General features: G+C 39.9%; 1 protein-coding gene across 1 annotated transcript in view; it reads left to right on the top strand.

Annotated features, from left to right (window-relative positions):
- CSTF3 (cleavage stimulation factor subunit 3) overlaps positions 1-20,100 on the top strand; it is a 73,473-nt gene that overhangs the window by 39,203 nt on the left and 14,170 nt on the right. Inside the window, exons 4-10 of the mRNA XM_004585421.3 lie at positions 14,050-14,082; positions 14,647-14,744; positions 16,394-16,460; positions 16,549-16,583; positions 16,663-16,789; positions 18,718-18,795; positions 19,502-19,664. Of these exons, the coding sequence (XP_004585478.2) occupies positions 14,050-14,082; positions 14,647-14,744; positions 16,394-16,460; positions 16,549-16,583; positions 16,663-16,789; positions 18,718-18,795; positions 19,502-19,664 (601 nt within the window). The remainder of the gene's footprint in view (positions 1-14,049; positions 14,083-14,646; positions 14,745-16,393; positions 16,461-16,548; positions 16,584-16,662; positions 16,790-18,717; positions 18,796-19,501; positions 19,665-20,100) is intronic.

Raw genomic sequence — 20,100 nt, forward strand, 5'->3', positions numbered from 1 at the left:
TGATGACATCACTTTGGAAAATGGCATCACAAACACTGGATAAGGTAAAATATGAAATATGTTGCTTGGAAAACAGGATGATTTTGCTAAGACTTAAAATTTGGCCCTGTTTGAGATTCAATTCAGAAGTTAATGCAGTAAGGAAATAACTTTTTACTTATTTGCCCTATATTTGCCATTATCCCATGTTGGTGCCAATTCATGTCTTGGCTGCTCCAGTTTCCATCCTCCTCCCTGGTTGAAGCCTGGGAGTGCAGTAGGGAATGGTCCAAAGGCTTTCTAGGACCCTCTACCGCCTTGGGAGACGCAGAGAAAATCCTGGCTTCACATCAGCTCAGTAGTAGTTGTGGCCATTTGGAGAGTGACCCAGTGGATAGAACATCATTCTGTCCTCTCTGTAAATCTGCCTTTCTAAAATAAATAAATAAATAAATAAATAAATACTTGTTTATTTATATTAAAAAATATTTGTTTTTACTTGAAGGTTTACAGAGAGGTCTTCCAAGTACTGATTTACTGAAATGTCTGCCACAGGTAGAGCTAAGCCAATCCAAAGCCTGGAGTCGGGATCTTGTGTGTCTCCAGCGTGGGTGGAGGAGTTCAAGGACTGGAGCCATCCTACACTGCTGTCTAAGTCCATAACAGCTTTATTGGAGATTGAGCAGTGGACTGGTAGCCATATGGGATGCTAGCACCAGAGGTAGAGAGTAGTAGTGTGCTACATCCTGGAGCTGGCCCTAGGAATAATTTTTTAAGTACCCAGCAATTGATTTATGAATATTCTGGAGGTAGAATACTTTGAATTTTAGAGCATGCCTGTTATAAAAATGAAGACAATTTTCATCGTAACTCTTCTGGGTTTTCATTAATGTAACAAGAATGACAAATTCAAATGAACTTTCTGTAAATGTCCATTTGTATTTTTAAATTCTCTGTGATTTTGTAATACTAATTCTGCAGAATATTTTTGAATACTTGAATTTGAATAATTTGAATTAGCAAATATGAATTCACATTTATGAGTGGAAGTGACTGGCAATTTTTATCCATATTTGGAAAAAACTATTTCTTGAATGTCTAACATTTGTTAGACACAGTTCTAAGTGCTGTGAATAAACAGTATTTTTGGAACTGAATAACTGATTTACTGTTCTCATTTTTTAAAGGTTTATTTAGTTTCATTGGAAAGGCAGATTTACATAGAGAAGAAAAGAGCAAAAGATCTCACATCTGCTAGTTCACTCCCCAGGTGGCTTCAACAAGCAGAGCTGAGCTGACTCGAATCTAGAGCCAAGAGCCACTTCTAGGCCTCTCATGTGGTTGCAGAGTCCTAAGGCTTTTGGCTGCCCTTGACTGCTTTCCCAGGCTACAAGCAGGGAGCTGGGTGGGAAGTGGAATAGCTGAGACACAAACCGGCGCCCAAATGGCATCCTGACGCACAGAAGGCGCGAATTTAGCCACTAGATTATAGACCTGGGCCCTGATTTACTTTTTTTTTTTTAAAGATTTATTTTATTTTTATTACAAAGTCAGATATACAGAGAGGAGAGATAGAGAGGAAGTGGAGCTGCCGGCATTAGAACTGGCGACCATATGGGATCCCGGCGCATTCAAAGCAAGGACCTTAGCCACTAGGCCACGCCACCGGGCCCCTGATTTACTTTTTAACTTGAAAATTTGGGGGATAACTCAAGATTTTGTTTTTATTGGAAAGGCAGACTTACAGACATATACAGAAAGATCTATCAGCTGGTGTACTCTTGAGAATGACTGCAACAGTTGGTGCTGAGCCCATTTGAAGCCAGGTGCTGCGTATCTCCCATACAGGTGCAGGGTCCTAAGATCTGGGCCATCCACTACTTTCTCAAGTCTCATACAGGAAGCTGGATTTGTAGTCGAGTAGCAGGGACACAAACCAGTGCCCATATGGGCTGCCAGCACTTGCAGAAGTTTGAAGGGGGAAAAAAGATGAAAGAGAAAATAGGATTGAGATTACTTATTTTTAGAAAATTTATTACTTTTTAAAAAGTATTTATTTTTACTTGAATGTCAGAGTTACAGGGAGCCAGACTTAAGTCTTCCATATTCTGGATCGCTCCTCAGATGGTTGCAACCCAATGCTGGGAGCCAGGAGCTTTCTCCTGGTCTTCATGGCTGTGCAGAGAGAGGCTCAAGGACTTGAACTATCCTCCACTGCTTTCCTAGGGTGGAAGCAGGGCTACTCTGACTCGAACTGGTGCCTATATGGGATGTTGGCACTCTTCTTAAACTTATTTTTGTACATAATGTATACATTTTAGAAAATTACAAAAGATAATATTCTAATCAAACAATTTTGTAACTTTTTTTCACATGTAACCCCTTTTTTTGTTCATTACAGACCACTTTGAAAATCTTTATGTAGTTTTTGTAATTGAGGAAGTTACTCCACTGTGCATAGGAGCTCGGGCTCTCAAGTCTTTCACTTGGGGTCACAGCCCCAATTACTTGAACCATCATTGGGACCTCCCAAGTTTGGTGGTACCAGATCATGGAATCCCACTGGCACCCTTTATGTGGGTGCTGGCATGGGTTCTGGGGCTGCTCTGTTTCCATTCCAAGTCTTCCAGTCTCCTGGGAGGAGCAGAACATGGCACGAGTTCTTGGGCCTTGCCACCCAGATGGGAGACCTCAAGAAGCTCCTGGCTCCTGATTACCCTGGACCAGCCCAAGCCATTGTGACCATCTGTGGAATGTCCCAGGAAATGAATTCTTCCCATGACTCTGGTTTTGATGTAAATAAAAGAATTAAGAGCTGCAATTAGGAATCAGAACCCCAGTAATCTGGTTTGAGCTATAGGCATTTGTGCCGGGTTCTTAGCCATTAGGTCAAATGTTCTCCATACAAAATTATTTAGTGGGGCCCCAGCAGGGTTTTTTTGACTTTTACAATTGTATTTTACTATCAAAGGTTGCCGGTATGACCATTGAAATTGAACCACTTGCTGCATAATTTCAGTTAAGATGCTAATACGTAGTTCAAAATAATTTTGACAAAAATAATTATTTTCTAAGCATGTTTTTAACTATGACTGCAAATTAGTTCATATTGTATTGAGAATAGATATGGATTGTAATCAAAATGTTTGTAGTAGTGAGTAACAACAAAATGGCAGGATAAAATTCAAATATTATAGTTCCTTATCTAAAATGCGTTTGATTAGCAGTATTGATAAAAGCATGAAATCCTTAGTCTCAGGAAAATATTGTTTAGGTTTTGTATAAAGGAATGGCTATTTTCATAAATATTAGCCTGTTGATATGGGTAAAAAAAGAGGCGTTCAGGTTGATTAAAAAATGGGGAAATGTCAATATGTATCCACTTCATTGTAGAGAAGTTAAATCCTGTGCTTGCAGACATTTCAATTAAGGAATGCTAAGTGAATTATTATGCTAAATATCTAGGGCAAATGTTACAGATTCTGCCATATAAAAATATCATTTGAATTTAGTCATAGGGAAATACAGAAAAAAATGTGAGTTTCTTATGATACTATAGGTAACTAAGTGAAATGGTATTCTAATAGAATGCTATTAAACTTGAGAGGAAATTAGTGAAACTACAAAGTTAGTGAATAAAGGCTTTATGCTTGCTGGTCATCCAGGTGCTAACATTCACTTATCTGAAACGCAGAGTGACAACTCTGACGTCATTGGTTCACTCCCCATCTGCCCATAGTAATTAAGAGTTGGCCCACTCAGGGCTGGGAACTCAGAACTCAATCTTGGTCTTCCACAGGTGCTTGAGCCAGCATCTGCTGCTTCCCAGAGGCATTCTCAGGGAACTAGATGGGAAGTAGAGTAGCTGGGCTCAATTACACTCGGGTGTGGGGCATGAATATCCCAAATGATAGCTTGACCCTCTGCGTTACAGAGTGTACCCTGCTAATATTGTATGAAATAAAAATTTTTAGTTTGTATGCAGTGAGAAGTGTAGGTGAAAGAACTGACAAATTTAAGTAATTTTGTTTACTGAAAATGTCTCCACACATTAAAATTATATAGGAAATTTAACAGCAAATCAGTGTGGACAGATGTTTTCTGAGACTATATATAAAGTTATGAAGAAATGAGATTTTTGAATAATATTTCTAAGTACCTTGAGGACAGTATATAAAAGTTTTAAATTAACAGAATAAAAAAGGCTAAGGTAGAGGCTGATGTATAATAGCTCAACTGATTAATTCTCTACTTGTAAGCGCCGGCATTGAAGATGGTCACCAGTTCATGACCCAGCTGCTCCACTTCCCATCCGACTCTCTGCCTGTGGCCTGGGAAAGCAGTAAAAGATGGCCAAAGCCTTGAGACCCTGCACCTGCGTGGTAGACCTGGAAGAAGCTCACTCCTGGCTTTGGATCAGAGTGAACCAGTGGATAGAAGATCTTTCTGTCTCTCCTCTGTAAATCTGCCTTTCTAATAAAAATAATTAAATCTTTATAAAAAAAATTGAATGTGCAATAAAACAAGTTAGGGCTTTGAAGAAAGTGAATCAAATGGTACTGACTGCCGCTTTTCCGTGCAGTATGGTTGATCACCCTAAAATGTGTTTGCCCTCCTTGATTGCTTAAGGATATCAATCACTTGTGCACATTTCTCATTCTTAGCTTTAATATCTCAGAAAGATGTTATGTGCCTGATGCTATTTCTGTAAGCGTTAAGGAAAAGTCACCTGTTGGGAGGTGACATGATTCTTTATATTTGTGACCAAAATACAAAGAGCAATATACTATTCCCCAAAGAGGAATACACATCTGTGTTTCTCAATCTCAAAAATTGCAGATTAATTAGTATTTGAAAGATTTGGCTTGTGTTGATAAACTGTTTATGCAAAGTTTTAGATATTAAGTAATGCAGCCCCAGTGTGTGTTAAGGTGTTTGTGGTTAGGACAAGTTCAAACTCAGGTCAATGTTTTAACTTTAATAGTCTTAGTTCAGATAAATGTATTTTATTGAAGTTTTTCAGTCTTGAGGCCTGGCTGAGAATCTGAGAAAAATTAAAAATATTCAAAGTGGAGGGTGTTTAACTTCAGGTTAAAATACCAATGAATTACACCAAAGAGAAATTCACTGTTCACAATTGGCTGTGATTGTCTTTCACATTAAAAACACCAGAAAGCCTCTATTATCGTGAACTTGTTATGAAAATTAGCAGACATTTAGTTGAGACAGAATTATCTCAATACTTTGTGATTGTATTTGGTCAGCAGTGTGCCTTCCTAAGTTTTCCCTCTTTAGAGGGGAAGCAGGCAGCAATGGGTACACCTACCATAAATGTTCAACTCCATGTATTTCAAATTCAGTTTTATACGTAAAGCTTTATGGATATATTTCTATGCAGCATTGTGACTATATGTCATTGCTTTTCAAGTCGTATATGTATGTATGTTTTAAATACAGATTCACACATTTTCTGTGACCATCCTCGGACATGCACGAGCATGGTGCTTTAGAGCATGTAGTACAGTGATTAAGAGCTTGGTCATGTGATCTTGAGCAGATAACTAACATAACTGTGTTTCAGTTTTCTCATCTTTACTAGAGAATAGTAACTTTCTGAATATTGTAGGGCTTAAGCAAGTTAATACACGTAAACTCGTGAAGTGTTGCTTGCATACATTAAGTTTTCATGAATGTTATTAGAGTTAATATTGTAACACATTTCAGCTGCTAAGAAGTCTTAAAAAAGCAACTGAAAGTCCGTAATGAAGCAGTCATGACTGTCCCTGGCAGAGCCACTGCTCTTTCCGGAGCTCCCCTTTTGATCTGTGACACACCATGTACCAGGTCTCTCTCGGTTAAGGTGTTGTATTGACTTTTGTGTGACTTTATTCTGTCCTTTCATCTCAAATACTCTTTGGTTTTTCTCTTTGCTCTGCCTGAGTGTGGTTATTTTCGGGAGAGAAATAGTCTTTGATTATAATGCCTTATGTTTTATATCCCTAGTTGTATATGGGGGTGGTCTTCAAAAAAGTTCCTAAAAACATGTATTACGAAGAAAACAACAACACGGATTTAAAAAGTTTTTTACACCAACATAAACTTTCCTTTTAATTCTATTCCCATGAAGTTTTTGATGTCCTCTTATAGTTTTTTTTTCATTACTCAACTACACATCCCTAGTTCCACTGTCTCATTTGAAATCATTCCTTTGTCTCCTAACTTCAAATTTTAACCTGAGGTGTTTATAGCTAACTTTTAATAAACTTAAGAATAAACTGTTATACAACGATTCTTATATTATTATTTTTATTGTCCCATAAAAAACATCACAGTTTCCCTCTGTATATTACTGGACTTTTCCTCTGTGTTATGTGTTTCCTGAGCTCAGGCCAGATTGCTGCATTTATGGGTAATGGGAACAAAATCTTAACTGTTCTTACAGCCAGTGTCTGCTTGCCTGATTCCACAGCAGTAAAAATCATGTCTTCCCACTGCCAACATCCCCGTCCTACTGAGGAGCATTCCTGTCTACTCCGTGTTGACACCTGTGTTAAAGACCTCAGGGGTTACCAGTTCTTTGTGTATCAGATCTAACTTTGCTGAAGTTTCTTTCTTTCTTTTTTTTTTTTTAAGATTTATGTATTTATTTGAAAGAGTTGGAATGAGAAACGGGGAGAGATGTTCCATGCTCTGGTTAACTTCCTAAATGGCCTCAACAGCCAGAGTTTGGTCAGTGCAAAGTCAGGAGCTTCATCCGGGTCTCCCATGTGGGTGTAGGGGTCCAAGGACTTGACCCATCTTTTGTTGCTGCTTTCCCAGGCACTTTGGCAGAGCGCTGGATCAGAAGTGAAACAGCCAGGACTTGAACTGTAGCCAAGGGCACAGTGCCAGCCTAGCTGATACTCTTACATCCTGTGTTAGGCCTTCACTATAATTAGCCAACCTAATTTTTCCCAGTACATATTACATATTCACTATTCCTACAGAAAACTTGAGAACCTTGGTTATTACACTAAATTGTTGAATTCTATCTGCTCCGTGACATTTTCCTCAAGAATTTTAGTTTGTAAGAAGTTCCTTTTTCTCTCAAATTTATAAAATATGGAGATATACTAACTAACTTAAGTTCATTGCTGCATTTTGCCACATAAACTTTGCGTCTAACTAGATGACTACCTTTGGTGGTTTCAGGTCTCTATCACTATATATTGTACATCCTAAAAACATACTCCAAATACTTATTAAATGCCCAGCAAAGTGGAAGATGGACTAATACCTAAAGGCCAGTACAAAAAAAAAATGAAAATAAGTTTAACCTAGATGAGAAGTTGATCATTTTTTGGCACATTTTAATTTTTAACCATAATGGGATAGTAAATCAGAGTAACCTATAGTATTCACTCGGGTATAATAGTTTATTCTGTGATACATTTTAATTCAAGGACAAAATTTATGGGATAGCAATAGATTTTGTCTAACTTGTTAAATCTAAACTGGTATTTGTATTTAATGGGAAATGATAAATTATTTTTATTTAATTATTTTTGTTGGAAAGCAGAGAGAGATCTTGTATCTGCTGGTTTACTCCCCAGGTGGCTGCAATAGTCGGAGCTGAGCAAATTCGGAGCCAGGAGTCTGTAGAGTCCTCTGGACCTACTATGTGGGGACAGGGTCCCAAGGTTTTAGGCTATCCTCCTTTGTTTTCTCAGGCCACAAGCAGGGAGCTGGAAGGGAAGTGAAGCAGCCAAGACATGAACTTGTGTCGTATTGGATCCTGGTGGTTACAAGGTGAGGATTTACCCTCTAGGCCACTGCACCATGCTGGCTGCTCCGCTTGTAATCTTGCTCCCTGCTAATGGCCTGGGAAGGCATTCAAGGACGGCCCAGGTCCTTGAAAGTTGAATGTGAAGTGGAGCCACTAGGATTCAAACTGTCACTAATATGAGATCCTGGAGCTTGAAGGGGAAAGATTAGCCTGTGAGCACCTGTGCCAGACCCTAAAATTCTGATTATAGCCACCCAAACGTGCAGCAGAACAGCAGAATTAGTCCTCCTATGTAACTGTTTAATATTTAATACTCAGCCTTCCATTGTCCCCATCCCTCGTCTTTCCTAACATCTTCTGGCCACGACAGTGTGATATTAACTTTTTGGATTCCACGTATAAGACCAAGCATGCAGTATGTGTGTCTGTGTTAGCGTCAGTAGCGTCCTCCAGTTCCACCTGTATTGCCACTGGAGACAGTTTAACTCTATGGCTAAATAATTTGTCATTGATGGACATGAGTTGAAGACTTAACATGATTGAATCTCTAGTGCTAGAAAATAGCCTGCCACAGGAGTACATCATTTGTCTATTGATTTTTGCAGACACTTCCTGATACCTTTAGCCTTCAAATTGTGAGTGGGCAATAGAAAAGAGAATGTTTGCAGCCACTAGCAGCAACTGTCAACACCTGTGCATGATCATTAGTCATGATTTTACTAAATTCCTTGAAGTTTGTCATCTAAGACCCATTATATTTTTTAGGACATAGTAAATCACAAATCAGCCAAAAATGTCATGAGAGAAGTAAATGAACAGAAGATGGTTTTTCTATTCAGAGCTTCGTTTTCTTTGAGATTCTAGGTTGGACCTGTGCCTTTTGGATAAGCGGCACACACGGAATCCGATGCTTCCGTCTCCGAATCCTCATTCCTTGTCTCAGGTCCCACAGAAGCACTTGTGCTGTGCTTGGATGTTGAAAAAAGTGTGTCTGATTCACTGCTGTTGCAGCACACTGTAACCAGCTGCCCACGTGAACTCCAATTAGGTGCTGTCTAGCCTGACTGCTGTGTGCCTAGTACCTTCTGTAAAACAAGCATTAACTTGTCCCAAATGGTTACTGGGCAAAGCCTAAAAAAATCATATGTTTTTTGCTTCTTGATTTCCCCCCCCCATAGAGTTAGATCAGTTGATTTATTCATGTTTTCAACCCTTTCAATTTAATTATGCAGCTACTTATTAATGCTTATTTTAATTGATGATTTTAATACAACATACCCCGATAGATAAGGAAAAATAAATTTCAGGATGTTAGTGAAAATACTGTTGATAAAGAATTTTATCTAGTGCAAAGAATGCTAATTTCACGTTCATTTACATCAACGTTTCATAGAGTGTTTAATGAAACATTAATAGTGTTTCTAACATTAATTAGGAACAGCTAGTTTACTGAGCAGCTAAATACTTTGGCATCTTTTTAGGTCTTTGTATGGAATAGTCTAGGTACACAGGGTGGCTAATTTAAACTGGTGAAAGTGGGTATCGTTCCAGTTAGATCCAGTTTATTAGACCTTACAAGTTAAGTAACTACTGTATGTAAGTACCGATTCCAGTATTTCCTCAGAAGACAGTTTTAGTTCTAAAAGACATCCAAATAATGATTGGGAAATAACTGGAAGTTAGCAAAGGACTAGAGATGGGAAGAGTTGCTTAGTATCCAGAAGAGATGTGATAGTTAGTTCCTACTCATTATAGTATACTAGTTTTACTCTCCCAAAAACGTAGGCACTTACTTGAATCTAAACTAATTAATTTTGGTGTGTGTTTTTTTTTTTTTAGTCATCCTAACATTTCTGTAAGTAAAAATGATCATTAGGAGAATGCTAATTTACAAAATTCTTTTTAATATTTACTTATTAATTTACAAAAATTTATTGCTATCCCCCTAGAAAAGTTTTTTCTTATCTTAGCAAAGATGACTGATTATAAAGGAGATAATGTAATTACATGGCACATTGAGAGTCAGTGAGAGAACAGAGGGATCCCCTATCCACTGATTCGCTCCCCACCTGGCCACTGTGTTCAGAGCTGGGCTGCTCAGAAGCCAAAAGCCTGGGCTTCTTCCAGGTCTCATATGGGTGTGGAGGCCCCAACACTTGAGCTGTCCTCAGCTGCTTTCTCAGGCCATCGGTAGGGTGCTAGATGAGTGGAACAGTAGGGACATGACCTGGTGCCCGTATGGGATACTGGTCCCACGGGTGGAGACTCAGACTGCTATGCCACTGCGCAGGCCCTCACAGACCTCACTTTGAACACTCACCCCCAGATGACTGCTTATTGTTCACGGTTTGAAACGTTTAAATTTTATTCTCATTTCATTTTAAAACCACACACACATTTTCTATCTACTGGTTCACACCCTAAATGCCCTCAATAGCCAGGAGACTGTCTCCCACATAAACAGGAAGGGACTCAACTACTTGAGCCATCACCTGCTACCTTCCAGTGTGTGTTAGAAGGAATGTGGACTAGGCCTGGCATGGTAGCCTAGCAGCTGAAGGTCTTACCTTGCACATGCCGTGATATGGGCACCAAGTCTAATCCCGCCAGCACTGCTTCCCATCCAGCTCCCTGTTTGTGGCCTGGGAAAGCAGTCAAACGCAGCCCAAACCCTTGGAAACCTGCCACCCACATGAGAGACCCAGAAGACGCTCAAGGCTCCTGGCTTCAGATCAGCACAGCTCTGGCCATTGTGGCTGCTTGGGGACTGGATCATTACATGGAAGATCTCCCTTTCTGTCCTGTCTCTCCTCCTCTCTGTATATCTGACTTTCCAATAAAAATAAAATAAAATTTTATCTATAAAAAAAGAAGGAACCTGGACTGAAGACAACATGTTGGCAATCTGGGTATGACAAACTATTTTTCGGCTACTTGGTTTACATAGCTCTGTATACGAAAGATGGGAGTTTATGTTCTTGTGACTCATAGTTTTAATATATATGATTTGTAACACTTAAAATATCTGAGTGCTTGATCTTTTCAGTCGTTTGAGCAACTTGCTAAAGTAGATGTTATAAGTGGGAAAGTTGATGTTGGAAGATACTAGTTGACACAGGCGATCAAATTATTTTAATTTTATGACTGCAAATTTTGTCTCCAAGGAAGATCGATAATGATCATTTAATTGAATGCTGTTCTTGAAATTATGAGATTATACCTGCTGAGGTATGTCCAGTGTTAGTGTATTACATATTTTTCTCCCTGCTTGTAAATATACCATACTTAACATAAAATTTATTTTGGTCACCATTTCATGAAGACATTTTTATTTCACTCAATAAGATTAAACTTCTCCAAGTTACCTGATTTAGCTCTCATTTTATATGGATGCTTAATATTCTATGATCTGCATGCATGTAAGACATTTACTGTGTTATATGTTTTTGCAACTACAAAGTTTGCGGTAATTAGCCTTGCTTATGGAAGTTTCTATCCTGGTGCTTTTACTTCTAAAGAACAGACCCCAGGATTGGAATTGCTAGTCCAAAGGTGTACTTGCATATTTTTCATTTGAAATGCTGCCAATGAGTTTGCAGAAAGTTAAAATAGTGAATATTTCCTCCATCACTGTATAAAATATCTCTTCCTTACGTAGTGTTATTGTTAATACCCATTTGAGTTCTTGCTATTCTGATGTATAATATTTTCAATTTGTCTTTCTCATTTAAAAAGCAGTACTTATTACCATATGGCCTTTAACCATTTGAACTATCCTGAGAAGTATCTACTTCCTAGCAATATTTACCCATAGAGTAGTTTTGCTTTCCTGACCAGTTGTGAGAACAGCATACAGTTTCATTTGTACCTGGGCACTGGTGACTGGAACTCATCCCACTTCACTCCGACCCTCAGCTCAGCCCAGCAGCCAGCTACCAGGAGGCCTCAGGTTAGGTGATAGACTTAAAGAAGAATGTCTCTATTCCAGGTGAATGTGGATTGCGATCCGGCCTCTCGGGCGTGAAAAAAGACACAGCCGAGTCTGCACTACTCTAAAGCGCTGATTTCTTTCTAGTTCCTTGACACAGTAACCGGCAGTGATCTGTCTGCTGCTTACACCTCCTACGTAGCCATAAGGGCAAACAAAGGGGACAAGTTATATCTCTATAGGGCAACCAATAAGAGTAGAAAAAAGTAACCACATGTAAGTGCCTGACAAGAAAATATATATAAAGTTGTACAAGACAGGCACCCAACAAAATAGAGCTGCTTGCAGAGAGATGCAGTAGCTGGAATAAAGTAATAGCAACACAAAATATTCCAAATGTAATACTAACGAAAACCTGGGGCTGAAACCATGAGCCACACAATGCAATGGGCTACATGAAGAATGCTAAAACAAAATTGTGGAAAAATACACCCGAGTTGTGTTCAAAAACATGCTGAGTTCCAAGTAGAATTTGTGGTAACAGTAATGGCAATTTCTCACTCTGCCAGGCAATATTCTATGGCCTTCAGCTTTATTGACACAGGGAGTTCTCAGAATAACCTTGACACATAGGTGCTATTTATACTGCCTTAGCTGAGAAAAAGTCTGACTCAATACCAAGAGATCTGTCTACGGATCTTGACTGTATTACCCCAAAGAATCAAGACTTTGTTTGGCCAGATAGAATTTGTCAGCTCAGAATACAAGGCTGAAAACTTTTTAGGTCCAGAGAGAAGAGGTTACAAAGGCAGGCTTCAGCACTCCATACTATTTCAAAGAAAAGGACCATGACCAGGACGTTACTCCTCAGGGCAGAAACAAACACTGCACAACATTTGCCAACACTGTGTAATTGACAGGCTAACCTCACCTGCCATGTGATGAATCTATTCAAGTAGAAACCCAGTGCTGCTTAACCCTGGGGTTTGCACACAGCTCTGTCTGATGTCTGAACAACTCCTTCCTTTTTTTTAACCAACCTCCCCCCTCCAACACACACACACACACACACCCTTAAGATCTTCATTTTTCTTGAAAACTGTCTGATTCTCCGAGTCTGGATTCTTCTGTTTCTCCTCGTTGCTCCCATATATTCATTGCATTTTAGCTTCTCACGACGTCTTAATGACCTGCCATTAGGGTGGAAACGGACCATTCCTGCTTTGTTTCTTTGTTTACTGTGGGAGCACCAGTGCCCATCACAGTGACTGAATATGCGTACAGAAAATTTGCAAATTTCTCCCCCACTTTTTATTTGCTTATTTTTTTTTGCAGCTGCTGGTTGTTCTAGTAATAGATAGACAAGGAAAGCAAAGTTTGGCATTTAGGTAGGCTATTTATATATTATTGAATATTTTCATGACTTTTAAAGATTTTATTTACTTTTATTGTGCAGTCAGATATACAGAGAAGAAGAAAGACAAAGAGGAAGATTTTCTGTCTGTTAATTCACTCCCCAAGCAGCCACAACAGCAGGTGCTGAGCCAGTCTGAAGACAGGAGCCAGGAGCCTCTATGGGTCTCCCATACTTGTATAGAGTCCAAGGGCTTTGGGCCATCCTCTACTACTTTTTCAGGCCACAGGCAGGAAGCAGGATGGGAAGCAGGGCTGCCAGGATTAGAACTGGCACCCATGGGCTTAACGCTGAGGCCTAGCGGCTTAAGTCCTTGCCTTGAACATACCTGGATCCCATATGGGTGCTGGTTCTAATCCCGGCAGCTCCACTTCCCATTCAGCTCCCTGCTTGTGGCCTGGGAAAGCAGTCAAAGATGGCCCAAAGCCTTGGGACCCTGCACCTGTGTGGGAGACCTGGAGGAAGTTCCTGGCTCCTGGCTTCGGATGGGCACTGCACTGGCCGTTGCGCTCACTTGGGGAGTGAATCATTGGACAGAAGATCTTCCTCTCTGTCTCTCCTTCTCGGTATATCTGACTTTGTAATAAAAATAAATAAATCTGTAAAAAAGAAAAAAGAACTGGCACCCATATGGGATCCCAGCACGTGCAAGGCAAGGACTTCAGCTGCTAGGCTATAGGGATGGGCCCTTCATCATTATTTTATACAATTTATAATGTACAAAATTTCAGTGTAAATGAGTGTATGAGTTTCTGTCCATATGGAATCAATATTTGTACAAGGCATCTTTAAAATGAACACTATAAGTCTTGGATCTAAACTTTCATTGTTACTTTTGAAGAATAAAATTGTTAGAATGTATACAGAAAATGTGTAAGGCTGGCTAAATGTTAGTTCAGTACTTTGGTACAAAACACTGATGTTAATTCTGTTTTTTTTTTTTTTTAATCTGCTTCTCTTCAGATTAAGGCTAAAAACTATGACAAGGTTGAAAAGGTGAGTCCTTGAGAATTTGCTCTGAGTTTTATGTTGGTATGTGGGCACAGGGGCCCAAGGACTTGAGCCATACTCCGCCAGTTTCCCATGCCATAAGCAGGGTGCTGGGTCAATAGTGGAACAGCTGGGACTTGAGTTGGCAGCCGTATGAAATGCTAGTGCTGCAGGCAGCTTAGCTTGCTAAGCCATGGCACTGGCCCCTGGGGATCTTACCGGCGATGCCAGATGCCCACCTCCATGCTGAAGTTTAACTTAAGACCTCACACGTCTTTACAAGACAAAATACATGTGAACAACTAGAGACTCTGGTGATTACATAAGGAGTTCATCATACTTGCTCAACCTCTAAACATACTTAAAATTGTTTTCAATAAAAACTCTGGTTAATTATAATTGGATCAAAATTACATGAATTAATTGTCTAAAGTGAAAACCGGAGGAGATTGTTCACTTGCCTTTTATTTATAAAAAGACAGTTTTTTTTAATGTGCCATTTGATAAAATGGATCCATGCACATGTGACAGTTATTAACTAGGTTCTATAATGTGTTCTTGTATTTAAAGCTGTTTCAGAGATGCCTTATGAAGGTTTTGCACATTGACTTATGGAAGTGTTACCTTTCATACGTCCGAGAGACCAAGGGCAAACTGCCGAGTTACAAGTAAGTGAAATCAGGATTGTAAAAATGTGGTGCATGTTAATTCCACCTATGCTCACACTTTCTGTTAGCTCCCAGTGAGAAGAGACTGAACGATTGTGAAAGTTAGAATTTTCCAAAGAATCAGCTACCTGGGGAAAAGTGCTTCAGAGAAAGCTACTGCCATGAGTCCTGGCTGGAGAATTAAATCAGACACACCCTTCTGTATGGAAACACCGTATTTGCAGAAGTAGGTCACTTTGTGGACAGGCTTTTCAGACATTTTTTCAAAACATCTTCTACCTCAGTCACCACTCTGGCAGGTTGTGATGCAGTGAGCTGTTTAATCTATTGTTGTACAGCTGAAATATTGGGTCTTCTCATGCCTCATGTTTGTCATACACAAACAGGCACATTATTTCCATGAGTAAGGTTCTATATTATCCTTTCCTGCTTTTATTGACTTATTTTGAAGAGGAAGTTCTTTTTTCTATTAAAAATATTTTTACTGAAAAGTCAGATTTACGGAAAGAAGGATAGACACAGAAAAAGAAATTCCATCTGCTGGTTCATTTGCCAAATGGCTGCAACAGCCAGAACTGAGCCAACTGAAGCCAGGGGCCAGGAGATTGTTCTGGGTGTCCTGCACGGGTGTAGGACCCCAGGGCTTTGGGCCACCCTCTACTGCTTTCCCAGAACACAACAGGAAGGTTGGTTGGGAACTGGAGCAGCTAGGACATGAACTGGTGCCCATATGGGATCCCAGATCTGGCAATGTTTGGTGCATTGAGCTGTTATGTAGGGCCCAATTCTTAAGTTTTACTTTAGAAACTATAAATCTTTTTTTTTTTTAAAAGATTTATTTTATTTTTGGGAAAGTCATATATACAGAAAGGAGGAGAGAGAGAAAGATCTTCCGTCCAATGATTCACTCCCCAAGTGAGCGCAATAGCCAACGCTGCGCCAATCTGGAGCCAGGAGCCAGGAACTTCCTCCAGGTCGCCCACGTGGGTGCAGGGTCCCAAGGGTTTGGGCTGTCTTTGACTGCTTTCCCAGGCCACAAGCAGGGAGTTGAATGGGAAGTGGAGCGCCGGGATTAGAACCAGTGACCATATGGGATCCCGGGGCATTCAAGGCGAGGACTTTACCCACTAGGACACGCCGCCGGGCCCAACAACTACTTTTTTATGTATTTAGAAATATACATAATTTTTCCTATAATATTCGTATGCTATTCTGGGTCCGGTGCAATAGCCTAGTGGTTAAAGTCCTTGCCTTGCACGTGCTGAGATCCCATATGGGCGCCGGTTGTAATCCCAGCGGCCCTCCTTCCTATTCAGCTCCCTGCCTGTGGCCTGGGAAAGCAGTCAAGGACGGCCCAAAGGCTTGGGACCTTGCACCCACATGGGAGACCTGGAAGAGCTCCTGGCTCCTGGCTTCAGATCAGCCCGGCTCCAGCTGTTGCAGTCACTTGGAGAGTGAATCATTGGACGGAAGATCTTTCTCTCTGTCTCTCTTCCTCTCTGTATATCTGACTTTCCAATAAAAATAATTAAATCTTTAAAAAAAAATTCATATGCTGTTCTGAACATTTAATTGGAATTTATGTCTGGTTGTAGATTTAGTCCGATTTTTAAAGAAAAAAAAACACATTCTTCACATTTATTTTTTAGAGAAAAAATGGCTCAAGCTTATGACTTTGCACTGGATAAAATTGGAATGGAAATTATGTCCTATCAGGTATAGTTAAATTTTTTAATGAATATAAATAAAATAAATAACTTTGAAAATATTAAGAAAGATACTAACATTGTATTGTATTTCTCAGATTTGGGTGGATTACATCAATTTCTTAAAAGGCGTGTAAGTATTTTTGTAGCTCTTTTTTCTTATATGAACAACTTAGCTACAGTATAACTGATGGTGTCTCATCCGCTCTCAGGGAAGCTGTTGGATCTTATGCTGAAAACCAGAGAATAACAGCTGTGCGAAGAGTTTACCAACGAGGCTGTGTCAACCCGATGATCAACATTGAGCAGCTCTGGCGAGACTACAACAAGTATGAAGAGGTAAAGCAGGCATGGGGGGTTACTGTTATAAAGCAAGGCGTTTTACTTTTCCTGCGTTGTGAACTCATCAGTGCTAACCTTTCCGGTGTCGGCTGCCTGGACATCAGTGTTGTACATTGTCTATTTTTTGTATTGATTGGGATGAAAAGACTACCCCTAATGTATTTAAGATTTTGAGTCTCCATATCCTTATTTTTCTTTTTTAGAGACTACTCTGGGAAAATGATAAATCGTGTAAGCCTATCTGATGCTAAACAATGTCTATGCACTCATACACACAATTAGCCTATGAAATTATATCTTTTTGGAGTTATCACTACAGTTGCCATCTGCCTCTCATGTAACGACAATAATGGAATTACTGGTCTAAATTTATGAGATGGGCTGCAAACCAGAATTTTGTGTTATTCTTACAGACTTTTTAAAAAAAGATTTGTTTCAGGTTTTTTAATTGGAAAGACAGATATACAATGAGTAGGCAGTACAGCAAGAAAGATCTTCCACCAATTAATTCCCTCCCCAAGTACCCCCAGTGGCCAGGCATTGCTGAGGCAATCTGAAGCCAGGAGCCAGGTCTCCCACGTGGATGCAGAGTCCCAAGGCTTTGGGTCATCCTCTACTGCTTTTCCAGGACACATGCAGGGAGCTGGAAGGGAAGTGGAGCAGCTGCAATATGAACTGACACCCGTATGGAATCCCAGCACATTCAAGGCGAGGATTTAGCCACTAGGTTATTGCATTGAGCCCCAGTCTTATATACCTTAACCAACTGATTTAATCAGCTTGTAACTAAGGATGCATTAAAAGTTCCTCATATATTCCTTGTTTTTTGGAAGAACCATATAGTATGGTGAAATTTTCCCTCATAAACCAGGAGCAATGACTCAAACTTGGTCTTGGGATTTCAAGAATTATTGGAGACTTCACAGAAGCTTTTTTTTTTCCCTAAATGATTGTTTTTAATCTGCTTTTTTATTGGAGAGTCAGATTTACAGAGGAGAGATAGAGAAAGATCCTCCACCTACTGGCTCATCCCCCAAGTAACCACAATAGCTGGAGCTGAACTGTTCTGAACCCAGAAACCAGGAGCTTCTTCTGTTTCTCCTATGTGGTTGCAGGGCCTCAAATGCTTGAGCCAGCCTCTCCTGCTTTCCCAGGCACATTGGCAGCCAACTGGATAGAAAGTAGAGATGCCAGTTCTTGAACCAGCTCCTGTATCCCTGCTCTGCCAGGGGCTTTACGTGCTATGCCACATTGCTGGCCCCCTCTTCTTCTTTTGTTGAAAGATATGCAGACCTGGTTCACAAAGGGCTCTTAAAGTTGTGGCAAAAAAAAAAAAATGAGTTGTAGCTGTTCATCAAGATGACTATTCATTCTGCATATGTATAATTTCATATTAAATAATTGTCCCAACCCAACTGAATTTTATTTTCCAATTTTATTGGAAAGGCAGATTTAAAGAGAGAAGGGGAGACTGAGAGACAGATCGTCCATCCACTGATTCACTCCCCAAGCTACCGCAACGGCCAGAGCTGAGCCGATCCAAAGCCAGGAGCCAGGAGCTTCTTTGTCTCTCACATGGGTGCAGGGTCCCAAGGCTTTGGACCATCCTCGACTGCTTTCCCTGACCACAAGCAGGGAGCTGGATGGGAAATGGAGCAGCCGGGACACAAACCTGTACCCATATGGGATCCAGATAGATGCTTGTAAGGCGAGGATTTAGGCACTGAGCCATAGAACTTTTTTTTTTTTTTAAATAAGTTCCTGTAGCTGGAAACCCAGTACCTGTTCATACTAGATCCTGCTTCCTCTTGGTTGCGATTGAACCTTTATTGAAATAAATTTAAAGTTACTTTGCTAATGAGTTAATTGTATTTTTGAAAATAAATATACTTAATTTTAAAACAATATGCCTCATTTTTCCTTAGGGTATCAATATTCATTTAGCTAAAAAGATGATTGAAGATCGGAGTCGAGATTACATGAATGCTAGGCGTGTAGCAAAGGTATGAGATTCCATCAGTGTTGTATTTCACTTATTATTATGAGTACATTGTTTATGTAATCTCCCTACTTTGCCTTGTTTTTATTTTAAGTAAAAATACTCAGCTGCAGTATCTGAACAGATGATATTTACAAAGAAATGCTTCCCTGAAGGTATGCTAAGGAAAACATATGCTAATTAGGATTTGGAAGAAATTACTTTTTTAAATACTCCCGTGGCAGGCTCTACTTAGATTTGATGAAGTAGTACTCATCCTTCTGTCCTCGTCTGGTTGCTGTCCTTCTCCGAGGTCTAATAGCATAGCTCTCAGGAGGATTTGATATTGTATGCCTACTTTTCCACCTGTTGGCATTCACAGAAATTAGCAAAAGTAGGCTGCTATGTAAATCTCAAATGACACTTAGTTTTTCTAAAGATCGGATAGTAGCGCTGCCAGAGCTCTGATCATGTCGATCATGAACATCCTGGAAAACAACGAGAGGGCCAGTGAGTGTCCTGTGCACCTGCTCCTCCAGCCTGTTCTTGAGGAGATACTCCAATATTTTTTCAAAACTGTTACTCATTTTTCAAGTCTATGGACAAGCTTAGTTTCACGGATGGGATGGTAAAATAGGCATTTTGAAAAAATGATTCCAAACTTAGCAACTCCATCATATATATCTGAGTTGTTTCCAGCTCAACAGGAATTGTAACTGCTTCTCGTCTAGGAATACGAGACTGTCATGAAAGGTTTGGACCGCAATGCTCCTTCAGTGCCTCCTCAGAACACCCCTCAAGAAGCGCAGCAGGTGGATATGTGGAAGAAATATATACAGTGGGAAAAAAGCAACCCTCTTCGTACGGAAGACCAGACCCTTATAACAAAGAGAGGTAACAACATGACCCCTCCTGGGCTTCCCATGCCGTGTTAGGCCACTTGGTGTTATCCCATGGTTACTGGTACTCTATTTTTACTTCTAATCTTTTTTTCTCTTAGCCTTTCAGTTTCAGTAATTTCTGTAGATCTATGTCCATGTTCATTGGCCTTGTATTTTTTAATCATATCTAATCTATTAAATTCATCCAGAAAATTCTTCATTTAACATACTGTACTTTTTGAATTTTATAAATTTCCTTTTGAGAAAATATCTTATGCAATTTCCATTTCTCTGTTGATTGCGTGTATGTTTGTTTATTACCATCTTTTTATCCTTTTAAAAATATATCTATGTATTTGAAAGGCAGGGCGATAGATCTTCCATTCGCTGGTTCCCTCCCCTGATGGCCATAAAAGCCAGGAGCCCAGTGGCAAGGGCTCGTGGGCCGT

This window comes from Ochotona princeps, chromosome 4 (genome assembly GCF_030435755.1).
Source record: "Ochotona princeps isolate mOchPri1 chromosome 4, mOchPri1.hap1, whole genome shotgun sequence".
Lineage (NCBI taxonomy): Eukaryota > Metazoa > Chordata > Mammalia > Lagomorpha > Ochotonidae > Ochotona > Ochotona princeps.